General features: G+C 48.0%; 1 protein-coding gene across 1 annotated transcript; it reads left to right on the forward strand.

The window, feature by feature from the left end:
• Window positions 1–9,343: 9,343 nt before the first annotated feature.
• On the forward strand, window positions 9,344–10,619 carry LOC125758904 (protein GVQW3-like). Its single transcript, XM_049416678.1, has one exon. It carries the CDS (start codon window positions 9,526–9,528, stop codon window positions 10,372–10,374), a length of 849 nt encoding a protein of 282 aa, XP_049272635.1. The 5' UTR covers window positions 9,344–9,525; the 3' UTR covers window positions 10,375–10,619.
• Window positions 10,620–17,254: the final 6,635 nt, after the last annotated feature.

Here is a 17,254-nt window from a genome sequence, read left to right on the forward strand (position 1 = left end):
AATGCAGGTACAATAAGAAATATGGAACAAAAAGTTGAAATAAAATATATATATATATATATAATACGAACTTCACGCGTCATCAAGTAAGTAATTCTGTACGGTGGAAGAAAACAGAGCATGATTTGAAATGGAAACGATGTCGAAGGGAAGGTGGTTCCAGTCCGAGGACGTGCGTGGGACAAAGGAATGATAAAAAGTGTTAGTGCGGCAGCTAATGACGTGTACCTTATGTTGATGATCTAAACGGGCTGAGCGATAAGATGGGGTCGTAACGAACTGAGGTTTCAAAAATGGATGATTGAAAATCTTATGAAAAAGTATGAGACGAGATGCTTTGCGACGTGATTCAAGTGACTGCAAGGAAAGGGTGCGTTTCATTGACGTGACACTGCTAGTGCGATGGTAATTAGATAAAATGAAGCGTGGTGCGTTATTCTGTACCATCTCAAGCGAATGAGTTAAGTTCAGTTGAAAAGGGTCCCAGATGGAGCATGCGTATTCAAGTTTTGGACGGACTAATGTTTTATACATTGTTAGTTTCACGGCTTGAGGGGCGCGACTAAAGTTGCGTCGCAGGTATCCTAACGTACGGTTACTATTGTTAATAACGTAGTTTATGTGATGATTCCAGCTCAAGTCAGATGATATGTGAATCCCCAAGTATTTGTACGAAGTAACAGTATCTAGAGTAACGTTATTTAAGGTGTAGTTAGTAGGAGGTTGGGTAGTACGTGAAATGCGCAAAACTTTACATTTGTTAGTGTTGAGGTCCATGCGCCAAGTTGTGCACCAGCTAGCAATATTAGTAATGTCAGTTTGCAAAGAACTAGTGTCGAAGTTACTTGAAATTTCACGGTATACAACGCAGTCGTCTGCAAAAAGGTGAATCGAAGAGGTTACAACATCGGGTAAGTCATTAATATAAATAAGGAAAAGTAAAGGGCCCAACACAGAGCCCTGGGGCACACCAGAAGTAACCGGAGAAGAGGGTGAACAGTAATTATTGGCAATAACGTACTGTGAGCGATTAGTTAGAAAAAACTCGATCCAAGTAAGAATGCCGTTGTCAATATTAAGGGTCCTAAGCTTGTAGAGTAGTAGGTGATGATTAATCTTGTCAAATGCCTTCGAAAAATCTAAAAAAATGCAATCAACCCGTGAACCCCGATCTAGAATGGCATGTAAGGAATGGGTAAAACAGAGCAACTGAGTTTCGCATGAGAATGATTTTCGAAATCCATGCTGCGACATGTTAAAGAACGAGTTTGATTCGAGAAAAGTGACCAAGTTAGAGAAGATGATATGCTCCAAAAGTTTACATGGTATACAAGTGAGTGAAATAGGTCGGTAATTCGTGACAGAATGCTTGTTTCCTGACTTATGTAGTGGAACCACCTTCGCCTCTTTCCAAGCGCGTGGTACCACACCTTCATCCAAAGACTGTTGAAATATTTTGCACAAAAAAAGAGATGAGGTATGTTTAGTTTCTTTAAGAAATCTTGCGTTTATATTATCAACACCAGAAGCAGAGGACAATCGGAGTGATTCAATTAACTTTACAATGCCATGAGGTTCAGTGACAATAGCAGACATTGATGGATAACTGCGCATTGACAAAGAGACAGTGACAGAAGTAGACGATGCAGAAAAGTTGCAGACAAAATTTTCATTCAAATGTGTTGCACACTTCCCGGAAGACACGGGAAGGCCGTCTGAGTCAACAAGCACGATTTCACTGTCGTTAGTATCTGTTACAGTTTTCCAAAACTTTCTCGGGTTGTTTACAAGCATTGATGGCAAAGTGTAAGATAGAAAGTTAGTTTTAGCATCTGAAACTGCTGATGAATAAGCTTGCGCGGCACTTTCGTAGGAACGCCAGCGTTCAACCGTACCTTGGAGTTTCGCTGCACGAAACAACCGTTTCTTTTTGTTAGAAAGTCGATTTAAATATGTATTATACCAGGGTGAGCGAGAGCTTACAGGTATGAACTTTTTAGGAACAAAGGTTCGAGTAAGTTCGTAGATTTTATTAACAAACAGATCCCAGTTTTCTTGCACAGTTCTGTTGTCAAAGTCATGCAGGTAAGCGTCATAAAAGAGGAAGAGCTCGCGGTTGATTGCCTCAAAATTTGCTGCATTGTAGTTGTAGATTTCCTTGCGTTTCTTAGTAGCATTTGGCATGCTGTTATCTATGTAAAAATGAAGTAAACAGTGATCGCTGAGACCAGGAAGTGTATTTAATGAATGAAAAATTCGGCAGATCCCACGCACTGTGGGAATCGATGTGATGCGAAGCAGCCAGCAAAGAGCTGCATACATCGCCTTGTTTGTCTTTGAGCCAAATGAAATCATTCATGCCATGGCATCTAGTCCACCAGATATCGCATGTTTGCCATGCACGCATGCATGCACAATCTAGTGTACACCATGCCAATGAAACGCATATTCTGGTATATAAATGCATGACCTGTCGTTTATGTTCATCACGCACTCGTGTCATGCCATACCAATTTTGGTAGATATCACGTTAACAAAACGGCCGGAAGCACACCATGACAGTGGCATGTAAATCATACCGTACATGACATGCATAACATGATTCGCATGTTAAGACCTCTCATTTATGTTCTTCATACAGTCACATCGTGCAATACAAATTTTGGTGTATATCAAAGGAGCGAAATGGCCGCGAGTGCACCACGAGTATAGCATGCAAATCATGCCATACATGACATGCATGTCATGATTTTCATGTTAACACCTTTCATTTACGTTCGTCATACAGTCGCATCGCGCAATACCAATTTTGGTGTATATCAAGCTAGCGAAACGGCCGCGAATGCACCATGAGCGCGGCATGTAAATCATGACATACATGACATCATGACACGGTTTTCATGTTTCCACCTGTTATTCATGTTCGTTATACAGTCGCGTCGCGCAATACCAATTATGGTATATATCAAGCTAGGAAAACTGCCGCGAATATATCATGAGTGTGGCTTGCAAATCATGTCGTACATGACCTGAATGTCATGATTTCCATGTTACCACCCCTCATTTACGTTCGTCATGCAGTCGCGTCGCGCAATACCAATTTTGGTGTATATCATGCAAGCGAAACGGCCACGAATGCGCCATGAGCATGACATGTAAATCATGTCGTACATGTCATGCATGTCACGATTTTCATGTTACCACGTCTCATTTACGTTCGTCATACAGTCGCTGCGCGCAATACCAATTTTGGTGCACATCAAGCTAGCGAAGCGGCCGCGAATGCATCATGAGCGTGGCATGTAAATCATGACATACATGACATGCATATCATGGTTTTCATCTTACCAACTGTTATTCATGTTCTTCATACAGTCACTTCGCGCAATACCAATTTTGGTGTATATCAATCTACTGAAACGGCCGCTAGCGCACCATGAGCGTGGCATGTAAATCAGGTTGTACATGACTTGCATGTCATGATTTTCATGTTACCACCTCTCACTTACGTTCGTCATACGGTCGTGTCGCGCAATACCAATTTTGGTGTATATCATGCAAGCGAACGGCGGCAAATGCACCATGAGCGTGGCATGTAAATCATGACATACATGTCATCGATGTCATGGTTTTCATGCTACCACCTGTTATTCATGTTCTTCATACAGTCACATAGCACAATACCAATTTTGGTGTATATCAATCTAGTGAAACGACCGCGAGTGCGCCATGAGCGTGGCATGTAAATCATGTCATACATGACATGCATGTCATGATTTTCATGTTACCACGTGTCAGTTATGTTCGTCATACAGAAATGTCTCGTCATACCAGTTTTCGTATATATCCCTTCATTTAAACGGCCGCGAGCGTCCAGAGACCATGTCATGTAAATCATGCTGCACATGACATGCGCGTCATGATTTGCATGTTAGGACCTGTCATTATGTTCGTCATGAATTCTTGTCATGCCGTACCAATTTTGGTGTATATGAAATAAACAGAAAGGCCGCAAGAGCCTAAGGTCATGAAATGTAAATCATGCTGTTCGTGACATGCGTGTCATGATTTTCATGATCTGACCTGTCATGTATGTTCGTAATAAGGCCATGTTATGACACACCCATTTTGGTATACATCCGATTAACGAAACGGCCAGGAGAGCACAAAGTCGTAGGCGGCTAGATAGATAGATAGATAGATAGATACGCTCAAAGTCGCAGAAGTTCGCTAAGAAATGCTTCGCATTTAATACTCTCGGGCATTGTGGTAAGGATCAAGTCAAGAATGTGCGATGAAGAACTGGTAACGCGAGTTGGGCTGTTGACCATCTGCGTAAAGTTAAAGAGGTTGCAGGCATCAAGAAAGCATTGGCCGTTGGAAGAAAATGGTACGACTTGTGGTAACGATGACGTCCACATTATGGTAGGGTAGTTGAAGTCGCCTAGAATAGTTATTGAGGCTGATGGGTACCGCATTATAATTGTATTGATGCTGTCGTGAAACTCCTCGACAAAGCTAATGTCCGTATCTGGGGGGCGGTAACAAACACCAAAGACAAGCGTCTTGTTATCTACCACCACCCCGCACCATATTGCTTCCAATGTAGACGTCACGTTTATAAGAAAAGACTTGAAATGCTTTGAAATGGCAAGCAAAGTGCCGCCACCTTGCCTTCCGTCCCTATCGCGGCGATAAATGTTCAACGACTTCGAAATAGTAAAAATTTCGTTATCGCAAACATGAGCATTCAACCACGTCTCGGTTACAGCAATCACGTCAGCTTCACAGGAATCGATAATAGCGTCAAAAGCATCCCGCTTTCCTATTATTCTACGAATGTTCGTGTAGAGCACCGAAATAGGACGCGACGTTTTCCCACTACCACTTGCCCTTGCCGATTGTTAGGACGTGGCATTAAAAGTCTGCGCGCGTGACAAACGTACGGTATCAGACGATGAGCGGGCGTGAAAGTCACGATTGTGATCGGAAGTGGAGTGCGTCCTATTTTCGATGCGGAATTCGCTACCATTAGTGCGAGAATGAGCAGTGGTTTCGCGAACAACGCCCGCGCTAGCATCGTAAGAATAGTTTTTGTGGTTAACAAAGAGCTTGTCGTAACGAAGCTGAAAAGCGGGTTTGCCAGGCAACGATTTAGCAAAGTTGTGCAGCATCTTGCGTGCTGTTCGTGTGGCCTGACAGTAATCCTCCGATACTGAGACGTTATGGCTTCTCAACGTAGATCGACGTGCTAGCACAAGTTCTTTTGCCTTAAGGCTTGCAAATTTTACTATCACGGGGCGACATTTCTCGCGTATGTATGGACCACCTAAGCGATGGGCCTTTTCTACTGTATTCGGGTCAAACTCCGCGCCTAGGTTACTAGAGAGTAAGTTAGTGACTGCCTCTTCGGTAGCTTGCCAGGTCTCATTTTTATCGGGCATACCAAAAAACACTAAGTTGCACTTTCGGGCTCTGTCCTCGAGGTCGTTCAAACGGGACACCAAGACGTCGTTTGTTTGGGCGATGCTGCCGACCGCTTCGTTCGTGACTTGCAATTCCCTCTCGATGTCGGCAACCGAATTAGCCCTCATTTCAACTGTTGCAAGCCGCTTTTCAATTTCGGATAATTTGTTAGCCAAAGGCGATAGGCTTCTCTTCTCCCTCGGCTGACATTTGTGCCAAACATGCTCCCGCCGCCGTAGCTGATGCGTCTGTGAAAAGCCATTAGGGCTGAGATGGCTCTGGGGTGTTTAGCGCCACGGCCTCGCACAAAGATTGTTTGAGAATCTCAAATGCCGCCTGAGCTTCCTCCGGCCAGGGTATCTTATTAGGTACCACTTTGTCAACAGCGTGAGCGGGCTGTCACCTCTGCATATCCTCAGACGTACTCGCGATAGTAGCCGCAAAGTCCTAACAGGCTGCGTAGTTCCTTTTTGGTGCGCGGTGGTGCCAAGTTCTTAATCGCTGCTATTTTTCAGGGTCTGGTGCGTGTGTCCCTGAAGCGACAATATGCCCTAGGTAATGTATATTGCATTGCGCAATCTGGCACTTCTCCGGACTGGCTTTCAGTCCCGCCTTCTCTAAGACCTTAAGAATAATGTCGAGATGCTTTAAGTGCTCCTCCCAGGTGCTAGAAAAATAGCAATATCATCAAGGTATGCCGTGGCATACATTTGATGTTGCGACAAGAGTTTATTCACCATTCTTTGAAAGGTTGCAGCGGAATTTTTAAGACCGAAACTTATCACTTTCCATGCGTACTGACCCTCATGCGTTACAAACGCGGTGAATATCTGACTCTTCTTTTCCATCGGCACCTGCCAGTACCCGCGCCTGCGATCCACTACCGTAATGAACTGCGCTCTGTCTACTCGGAAAATCATTTCCTGAGGATTTATCATAGGGAACGCATCCGTTTTGGTGACGGCATTTAATGCTCTGTAGTCCAAACACATGCGGATAGTCCCATCCTATTTTCCGATGCACACTACCGGGTGTGCAAACTCGCTCTCCGTAGGGTAGATCAACTTCCAAGTCAAAAGTTCTTCAACTTGCCGGCTGACTTCCTTTTTTAATAGTTCCGGCACCCGATAGGGAAACGCCTTTTTTTGCTGGTGGCCCGGTTCTCTTTCTACCCTATGTTCGTCTACCTTCGATATACCCGGAGTATCGTCAAAGAGTGTGCAATGTTTTTGGGACACCGCCTGCATTTCCGCCTGCGCGTCAGCATCAAGGTGAGCAACCTTCTCGCTCGTCACCACTAGCTCTTCCCGCTTTCTAGTGGTTGGTTGTGGAGCATATTCCACCTCCCCAAAACCACGGTCCTCATCGAAGACGACCTCAATATGACTGGCCCTTGCATAATAAGGTCTAATGTTGTTGGCGTGGACACTTTTCAACTTTCCCTCAGATGTTTCAACACGGTAAGAATATTCGTGCTCACGTCCAACCACTGTGAATGGACCTAGCCATTTAGGTGGCATCTTGCAATTCCGATCATTGTCGAAAACCACAGCTTCTTCGCCAACGTTAAAAGCTCTGAGCCTGGTGCTGCGATTATAAGCACTGGCGTAACTCTCCTGATGAGTTGCACTAGTTAGCTCAGTAATATTAGCGGCCGTCTCGAGCTGCTCCTTAAGTTGCTGTAAATACTTAGCGGGGTTTTCTCTCAATGTTGCGAGTACCGGCATTTCTCCCGTCCACGTCCTCTGCACTATTAGAAGCGGTCCCCTGAGATTCCTTCCATACAATAGATGAAACGGAGCTACTCCGGTTACCTCATGGGGAACTTCCCGATAAGCCCATAAAACCATTGGGATCAATTTGTCCCAATTCTTGGAGTCTCTCTGAATGACATGATAGAACATGTTTTTCAGTACTCGGTTCCACCTCTCTACGACTCCATTAATGTCTGGGTGCTCTGGGGTTGACAATCTTGGCGTGTAACCTAATTTCTCCAGCATCGACTGCGTGAGCTGCGATTTGAAATTAGTGCCCTGATCGGAGCAGATCATCTCCGGAACGCCTGTGCGACTGAAGATCTCAACCAGTGCATCACATTCGCCTTAGCTGTCAAAGAGCGCACTGGGACCACCTCTGGCCACCTCGTGCAAAGGTCCACTAAGCACAGCGCGTACTTATGCCCTCTCGCTGACGGTGTGCCCAGGGGTCCGATCACATCTACATTGGCAACTTGGAAAGGGTGCTCAGGTCTAGTGAGCGGAGTTATAGGCACTTTATCCGTGCGACACCTGTCTGAACGAATTTGACATTCATGGCACGAACGACAATGCTCTAATATCTCCTTCGCCATACCCGGCCACAAAAAAAATTATACCTGATGCGAGCTTTTGCTTTCTTTGGGCCTAGGTGCCCCCCGCACAGTGACTCATGGGCTAAGTGCATTACCTCAGTGCGCTTATCTTTGGGGACAACTAGCTGACTCACTCGGGTGCCTGCTATTGAGTCGTAGTGGTATAACAGTCCGTCTGAAATGAACATGCCGGATTTCCCACTGCGAGCATCTTCCCAACATTTTTTTAGCGTAGTGTCACCCAACTGCCCTTTGCGGAACTCTTCTCTTTGGACTAATGACGCCTCCCTCTCTTCATCAATTTGCGCATCTCCCCCGGAAACCTCTTTCTCCTCCAAGGTAATATTGCAGGCCACTACCTTTGGTTTTTCTACTGCTTGTTCTGCCTCATGAGCAGGCTCGGTCGGTGTTCGACAGGGTGCCAAAGAGCTGCTGGCCTTCAACAAAACTTTCCAATCCTCCTCGGTCAACAATCTGTGCAATCGACGAGCTCATTAGTTCCCTCGAACGGCTGCGCGTCCGGCCCGCGTGTCACCGCAACTCGACCTTGACCCCGAGCCGGCCTCTGGGAAGCAGAGCAAGGTCGCGTAACCGCAGCCACGCGGATCCAGCGGAGGCGACGAGATGCTCAAAGGAAGCCGTTTGCATCCCAGGGATAAGTGCACAGTCAAAGACCATGCAGGGAGAGAGCCGAGAAAGAAGCTTTGTATAACGTACAGTGCCGTGCTGTCCATTCTACACGATCGACTTATGAGCGGCAAAACATAACACCAAGGATCCTTGGTCAGAAAAGGATGCGCTCAAATGTGCCTTCGTAGACACCGGAGGAATACTTCCGTCGTTGTGTATTCCTTCCATTTCTCGAAGCTTTCACAGAACAAATCAATGAGAGATTCGTGAAGCACAAGAGCATTCTTACTCAATTTCAAGTTCTCCTTCCTTCTTCATTAAGCCTGTTACCGAGCAAGGACGACGAGAATGCAATGCGCATTCTCTGTGAGAGCTACCATTCTGATGTCGGGGACTCCGTGTCGTCTGCAGTGGGGGAGCTACATCTCTGGTACAGAAAGCTTCAGCGGCTTGCAAAAACGCCCAATGGGCCCTTTGGAAGCCCTGGAGTCCTGCCCGCCTGGCATTTTTCCTGTTATCCGAAAACTTCATCTTGTTATGGCTACTCTCCCAGTAACGACTTCTACAAGTGAGAGGTCCTTCTGAACTCTGAGACGTCTTAAAACCTATCTTCGCAGCTCGACTGGGGAACTAAGGTTAAACGGTCTAGCTGTTGTGTCGCGCGACCCCGGGTGACATGCTAAGACACCAGTGCGGTTGATTCATGCTACTGGGTGGAGCTGGGTCTCTGCCATGCCTCTTTGCTACCACCAATCCGGCGTGGCCCTGCCGGTCATGTGACCCAGGGGCGTAGCCAGGGGGGGATTGGGGGTTCAATCCCCCCCCCTCCCGAAATTTTTCAGTTTTGCTTGCGTATATATACACGGACACATACGAGGTCTGTTAAAAAAGTATCCGACCTTATTTTTTTTTTGCGAGCACCTGATGGATTTGAAACAAGCGCGCTTGCATTAGCCGACCTTGAACCTTCGTGCGCATGCGTGAATTTTTTCCCGCCTGCCAATAGCGTCAGTCACTGAAACGCAGCGTTTGAGTGAGGTCGTGCGCAGTGCTCTCGTCGGTTTTTCATTGCAAGGAAAATGACGGAGCCACTGGAGCAGCGCTACTGCATCAAATTTTGCCAGAAACTGTACGACAGCCAAGTGGAAACCATTGGGAAGATCAAGACGGCTTTCGATGACGACGCTATGAGCCGCACACAGATTAAGGAGTGGTACAACCGGTTTAAAGACGGCCGCACATCGGTGGAGAGCGAGCCACGCTCCGGTCGGCCATCAGCATGCCGAAATGACCAGGTCATTGCCGAAGTGAACGCTGTGGTGATGCAGGACCGTCGTGTGACTATCCGGGAAATTGCGGAAGAGGCGGGCATCAGCACTTTCTCTGCACATTCCATTATGACCGAAGATTTGGCCATGAAGAGAGTTGCGGCGAAATTCGTGCCGAAACTGCTCACGGTGGAGCAAAAGCAACTTCGTGTTCAAGTCTCACAGGACATGCTGGATTTCACAAGCAGTGACCCTAACTTCATGAACACCATTATCACTGGTGACGAGTCTTGGGTGTACGGGTACGACCCGGAAACCAAATCCCAGTCGTCACAGTGGAAGCATTCCACGTCACCAAGACCAAAGAAGGCCCGCCAAGTGCGAAGCAACGTCAAAGTGATGCTGAGTGCTTTCTTTGACTCCCGCGGTGTGGTACACCACGAGTACGCACCACAGGGTCAAACAATCACCAAAGAGTACTACAGGGATGTCCTCCGTCGCCTACGTGATGCTGTGCGGCGCAAGAGACCTGAGTTGTGGTCAACAGGAAACTGGCGCATCCATCACGACAATGCTCCTGCACATTCCTCACACTTGGTTCAGACTTTTTTGGCGAAAAGTCAAGACTCCTGTAGTTCAGCAGGCTCCTTACTCTCCTGATATGGCCCCCTGCGACTTCTGGCTGTTTCCCAAACTCAAGAGGACATTGAAAGGAGAGCCATTTCAGACAAGGGAGGACATTATGGCTGCAACGACAGCTGAGCTAAACTCCATTCCGAAAGAGGCCTTCTCAGATTGCTTGCAACAATGGCAGCACCGCTGGGAGAAGTGTGTGGAGTCCCAAGGGGACTACTTTGAGGGGGATTAGGTTTCCAACGCTCCAATTATGGCAGTTTTTTTTCTTCCACCAAAGGTCGGATACTTTTCTAACAGACCTCGTACCAACGCACGCAAGAACATATATAAAGTATAGTTGAACCCCCCCCCCCCCGGAAAAAAATTTCTGGCTATGTCCCTGATGTGACCCGTGCCTCGCTGACCAATAGCCCTTCGTCCCCCTCCTTAAAACCACCTGCAATAAACGCGGGAGAGCGGTCTCCCGTCAGTCTCGCCGAAGCTTGGTCTGCGCGTCGTCGCTTTCGCGCCCTCCCGTCGTTCGGCCTCTCCGTCGGCTCGCCGCGGGTTACGCCGCGCTCCTGACCTACACAACACACGGCGACGAGGTAGTTGAACCGCTACGCTACTACGACAGGCGACGCCAGGAAGAGCACGACGTAAGTGACACCTGCGAGTCACGTTTCTCCTGCACGTCGGTGCTTTTAGGGGCGAAGCTCCTTAAAGCGGCACCCGTTCGTCCCTCGTAGTGCGTAACCAGTCGTAACGCTAGTACCAGATCTTGACCTCCAAGGTGGTGCCGGTGGGAGATTTCTCCTGTGCGTTGTTGAACAATAAAAAATTCGCAGCGTGCGCGTTAACTAAAAGCCGAATTCTTCTGTCTCATTCCCCATTAGCAGCCATTGGCATGTTCCAGTAGGAAACGTTAGTAGAAGTGTATAAAAGCCGACTTCTTCTGTCTCTCATTCCCATTAGCAGCCATTGTTTACCTCCAAGGTAGTGCCTGGTGAGGTTTCTGCTCTGCGTGATTAAACAATAAAAATTTTGTTCAAAACGCCGTTGATTGATGAAATAAACCAACGAAAGACGCCAGATGTTTTGTAAAAGCAAAACGAAAAGACGCCAGATGTTTCTAAAGCAAAACGAAAAGACGCCAGCTGCTTAACGAAAGACGCCAGATGTTTTCTAAAGCAATGGTTTTCTAAACAATGAAAATTCACAGCGTACATGTGAAATTAAAGTGAGCTGCAAGTCGTCATAACTCTCATCGAACCTTTAGTATAAACGCGCCCGATCTCACGTCGGTGATGATGTACTGGGCAGAATTCACGGTTTACTTCTTCGTTAAATCGCCTGTTAAATAGGAAGAAGCGCGCGTTTAGAAAAGCCAAACAGAGTAACGAATCAAGTCGATGGAGCGCTTATCGTGAATGTACTACGCAGTATAAGGAGGCAGTCGAGAAAGTCAAGGAAACGTTTTATAAAAACACACTTCCCTCGTTACTTGTAACGAACGCGAAAAAGTTTTGGAACGTCGTAGGTGGTCATAAAGAGAATATAATATCTTTAAGTGACAGCAACGGCGTACCAATTCCGAGTTCTGAGTGTTGTTCTGTGCTCAATCATGTATTTTCTAAATCCTTTTTATCATCAGCTGTGTCTTTTCCCTGTATTACTGAACATAACTTCCCCGTTATGGATCCTTTTGTTATTGATTTTGATGGTGTACAGAAGCTAATTCGTGGCCTGAACCTGTCTTCGTCTTGCGGAGTGGACGGCATCACTCCAAAGTTTTTGAAAAGTACGGATGTTTATTCTTCAATGTTTTTGTGAAAACTGTTTTCCCAGTCCTTAGAATCCTGTTCTTTACCACGTGACTGGAAGGTGGGCAAGGTGGTACCATTATATAAATCTGGTGATGCACAGTCCCCTTTGAATTACCGACCAATATCCCTCACCAGTGTACCTTGTAAGCTTTTAGAACACATAATTTATTCTCATCTCGTAACCTTTCTAGATACAAATTCATTATTCTCTCCCAAACAACATGGCTTCCGTAAACATTTTTCATGTGAAACACAACTGGTTTCGTTTGCACATGACCTTTTTGCGGCATTAGACAGCGGACTAATCATTGATTGTATATTCTTGGACTTCTCTAAAGCTTTTTATCTTGTTTCTCACCAGTTACTCTGTTTTAAGCTAAGTAAATTAAACATTGACCGCAATATATTAAGATGGATCGAATACTTTCTCGCTAACCGAACTCAGTTTGTCACCACCAACAATAACTATTCACAAGAGTCTCCTGTCACTTCTGGTGTGCCACAGGGGTCAGTTTTGGGCCCTCTTCTCTTTCTTGTTTACATCAATGACCTGCCTAACAATATTCTATCATCAATTAAATTATTTGCTGATGACTGTGTTATTTATAAAAATGCTTGCACTAATACTGACGCTAATTTCCTGCAACAAGATCTTAATGAAGTTTCTTCCTGGTGCACTAGATGGAACATGCGACTTAACGCTAATAAATGCAAGGTAATGCGAGTTTCTCGCACCTCTAGTTCTATTGATGTTCCCGAATACTTAATTAACGATAGTGTTTTAGAAAGTGTTTCATGCTACAAGTATCTTGGAGTAAAATTTACCTCTAATCTCTCATGGCACATTCATGTTACCCACGTAACTAACAATGCCAATCGCACTCTTGGCTACCTACGAAGACACTTCTCAAGGGTACCCTCAGCCCTTAAACTCATACTATATAAAACCCTTGTTCGTCCTAAGCTCGAGTATGCAAGCGCTGTATGGGATCCCGGCACTAACACACTAGTTGAAACCTTAGAATCTGTCCAAAATCGGAGTGCACGTTTCATCCTTTCAGACTATGCACGCACACCTAGTGTATCATCTATGAAAACAGTTTTGGGCCTTCCACTTCTTTGTTCACGCAGGAAAGTGTCTCGTCTTGTTCTTTTTTATAAAATTTACCACAATCCACAACTAAAACAAGACCTTCTTTCCAAACCACACTACATGTCATATAGATGTGACCATCCCCAAAAGTACACATTCCTTTTTCACATACCAAATTCTTTCACGATTCCTTTATTCCCACTACCTCGAAGGAATGGAACCACCTACCCTCCTCTGTTGCCCAATTGACCGATGTCACTGCTTTTAAGGCTGCTGTTGAATGCGATGTTTACTCTTAGCAGCATTTTTCTTTGTTCACTCTTCTTTTTCTTATTACTATGTATACTCTTACCCACTCCCTTCTGTAACGCCTTCGGGCCCTGAAGGTACTGAAATAAATAGATAAAAATAAATAAAAGATTCACGGTTTACCGATGAACCTCCGCAGCTTCGCCCACTCATCATCATTCACTCCGTGGATATGCTGTGATTTTTAATGGAGGTCAGTGGTATCGCCCTCTCCTCTCCTACGCTTCCCCCTCTTTCTCCTCTCCTACGGTCCCCCCCCCCTTCCTTGCCTCGCGGCGCAGCGGCGCCGACGCAGGCAGCGTCTTGATTGAAAAAACCGACCGCTCGCGCTGCACAACCGTTCACTGACCACCCCGTATATGTACGCACTGGAGTTTGACCTCCAAGGTAGAGCCTGTGTGCGATTTCTCCTGTGCGTGATTAAACAATGAAAATTCACAGCGTACATGTAAAATTAAAGTGAGCTGCAAGTCGTCATAACTCTCATCGAACATTTAGTATAAACGCGCCCGATCTCACGTTGGTGATGATGTACTGGGCAGAATTCACGGAAGATTCACGGTTTACCGATGAACCTCCGCAGCTTCGCCCACTCATCATCATTCACTCCGTGGATATGCTGTGATTTTTTTTCCTTCCCGCTTGCTTAATTGGCGTCGACCTGACTTTTCTTTGTTCCCGCTCCGGCTTCCTCTACGATGCCACTTTCCTGCTTGAGCCTACTGCCTACCTCCTGCCCACATGGCGGCCCTTTTTGCCAACCTTCCTCCATTCCCCGACGTGCCCGGCACGCCTCCTATTTTGTGGCATAAATAGAAAAAAAAATTCCAGGTACACCTGAAGGCGATCGGCGGATGCGGCTGGGAGGACGAAAGACGCGCGTCAGCACTTAGCGCGCTAGGTGTCGAGGGCCAGCGCAAATACTTCGCCCCGCAGGAACAGCTCGAAGGGCAAGGCGTCCAAAATGCACCACGCACAACCAGTACGCCGGCGGCGTCGGGTACGGATGGGGCGGCGACGACGGAGTACCACACGTTGCTACAATTCCTGGGCGGCCTCTTTGCCGAGACAACGAACGTACTAGCCGAGCGGCACCTGTTCACGAGCCGCGAACAACTGTTCGGCGAAACTTTCCTGGTATTTGTCGCAGCTCTCAAGGAGAAAGCCCTCTCGTGCAAGTTTGGCGCCACTTACGACGACAGAGTGCGGGACCAAGTAATTTACGGGGTCGCCAATGCACATGTACGGGCCAAACTACTGTCGTAAGGGGAAGCCCTTACGCTGCAGAAAGCCGAAGAAGTTAGACGTGACTTGGAGGCGCTCAACAAAGCCAACGCGGCAGTCGGAGAGAATGAACGGCCTCTCGCCTCGCTCGCAGGGGACGGCGGTAGCGTCCAGCGCGTCGCACGTGGCTTCGCAGCAGCATCACAAAATGGCGGGTCGGCTTCTTCGGCGGCCCCGCATGTGACTCAACATGGCGGCGGCTTCCCCCCAACGCGGGTGGCCGCGTCCAAGATGGCTACGCGGGCTCGCCTCTAGGACGGCGTTCGCGGCCGAGAGGGTCAGCCTGCTTCCAAACCTAAAGTTGGCCCTTGTTTTCGCTGCGGCAAGTTAGGGCATTTGGCGACTTCCAGAATTTGTCCGGCCAAAAACAAAACTTTCCAATTTTGCCGCCTCAAGGGGCCTTTCGCGGCAGTCTTCCATAAACGACAAGCGTCGGTGCAAGAAGTTGCCCCCGTCCGAGACGCTGACTGCGGCTCTGCCGCAGTACTATCCGTCCAAGCTGCGTCGACTAGCCCAAGGGACTTGCGCATCCCTGTCGTCGTCGGAGGACACAGCCACATGTCATTGTTGGTGGACACCGGAGCCACTACATCGCTAATGACAAAGAAGGACTTCGACGTGCTTTTCGCTTCGAAGCACCGACTGCTCCAAACGTCCATCCAGCTGCAGAATTTTTCGAAGCACCGCATACCGGTCCTGGGCTATTTCCGCCCAGACTTGCAGCACCATGGCAAGCGGGCCTTTGTCAGCTTCTACGTGACAGCACAAAGCACTTCACTGGTGGGGCTCAACGCCATCCAGCAGTTGGGACTCCTGATCGACGGCGCAACGCTAACGTGTCGTCTGGCTTCACCCGTTTCCTCGCAGCTTCCTGCAGGTGTGCCTCCGGGCTTCGAGCACCTGTTCGACGGGGAGCTGGGACTTGTCAAGGACGACGTCCACAGGGTCAAGAGGCGGCCGGACATCGTACCAGTGTCCGCCAAGCTGCATCGCCTGCCTCTGGCGCTCCGGCAACAAATCGCCAGCGAGCTGCGTCGACTCGAGGACAACGATGTCATCGAGCGGGTGTCGGCATCCGAATGGTGTCGCCACTCGTGGTCGTCCGTAAGAAGGACGGGGGCATACGCCTCTCCGTCGATCTGAGAGAAGCGAACAAGGCCATCGTCATCGACGGGTTCCCACTGCCCTATGTGGATGAACTGCTTCAAATGTTAAATGAGCTGTTGCCTCGGCAGTCCGTTTCTAGTGCCCCGCCTGTCCAGTGGGACGGCGCACCAGCTGAAGTGCACCCTCTGATGCCTGCGACCCAGATCAACCATCGGGACTTCAGGAGGAAAGTCCTGGGTGTTCCTCCTCACCTACAGTAAATGCACCAAATTCCAACACGGGGGAGGGAAGAGATGGGATGGGTCTTCAAAGTCGGCTCAAGACAGCCGCAACCCACAAAGTTTTTGCCTAGGAGTGATGGGAATGAGTCTTCAGAGTCGGCTCATGGCAGCCGCAATCCGCCAAGTTCCTCTGGGAGAGATGGGGACATGCCTTCAAAGTCGGCTTCCGACAGCCGCTACATGCAGTCTTCCTGCAGGGCCTGGGTCACGTCGCCCACAGTGGACACGTAAGCACCCAGCCCACTTGAAGGACTACATCATAGACTAAAGTAGTCCGCGTCTTCTGAGGCTATACTGCCTTAGAGACCCGCGGTACAGCCGCAGAGGTCTAGTGCGCGTGTGTGAATTTTCCGTGAATAGTGCAAGCTGGCACTTGCGTTGGTGTTGAAGTGACTTTTCTTTCTGTAACATAGGTAGTGATGTGTGCTCCTAGGACTGAACTGCGTTATTGCAGGTGTCATCTCGATCGGACCTCGAATGTGAATTTTTGAGTGCTTGCTGATGTACAACAGTTATACTTCAAGGCTTGTATAAGGATGCAATTCTTCCGAGGGGGGGACGATGTAAGGACGATGTTGTGTCGCGCAATCCCTGGTGACATGCTAAGACACCAGTGCGGTTGAGCTCTCTATTCATGCTACTGGGTGGCGCTGGGTCTCTTCCATGCCTCTTTGCTACCAATCCGGCGTGGCCATGCCGGTCATGTGACCCGTGCCTCGCTGACCAATAGCCCTTCGTCCCCCTCCTTAAAACCACCTGCAATAAACGCAGGAGAGCGGTCTCCCGTCAGTCTCGCCGAAGCTTGGTATGCGCGTCGTCACTTTACGCACCCTCCCGTCGTTCGGCCTCTCCGTCGGCCCGCCGCGGGTTACGCCGCGCTCCTGCCCTACACAACACTAGCTTTGCTAAATATTCACCGAGAAGTTCCTCTGTCACCTGAGGAGATTATGGACGAATTGTCAAGGAAGCCACGACAGCTGGACTTTAAGCTGTAGTGTCTCATCCGCAAACGCTTCACTGCTACA

Source organism: Rhipicephalus sanguineus, chromosome 6 (assembly GCF_013339695.2).
Source record: "Rhipicephalus sanguineus isolate Rsan-2018 chromosome 6, BIME_Rsan_1.4, whole genome shotgun sequence".
Classification (NCBI taxonomy): Eukaryota; Metazoa; Arthropoda; class Arachnida; order Ixodida; family Ixodidae; genus Rhipicephalus; species Rhipicephalus sanguineus.

Bases quoted from the DNA above. Each gene is read 5' to 3' on its own strand.
- LOC125758904 (XM_049416678.1), top strand. From the start codon at position 9,526: ATGACGGAGCCACTGGAGCAGCGCTACTGCATCAAATTTTGCCAGAAA.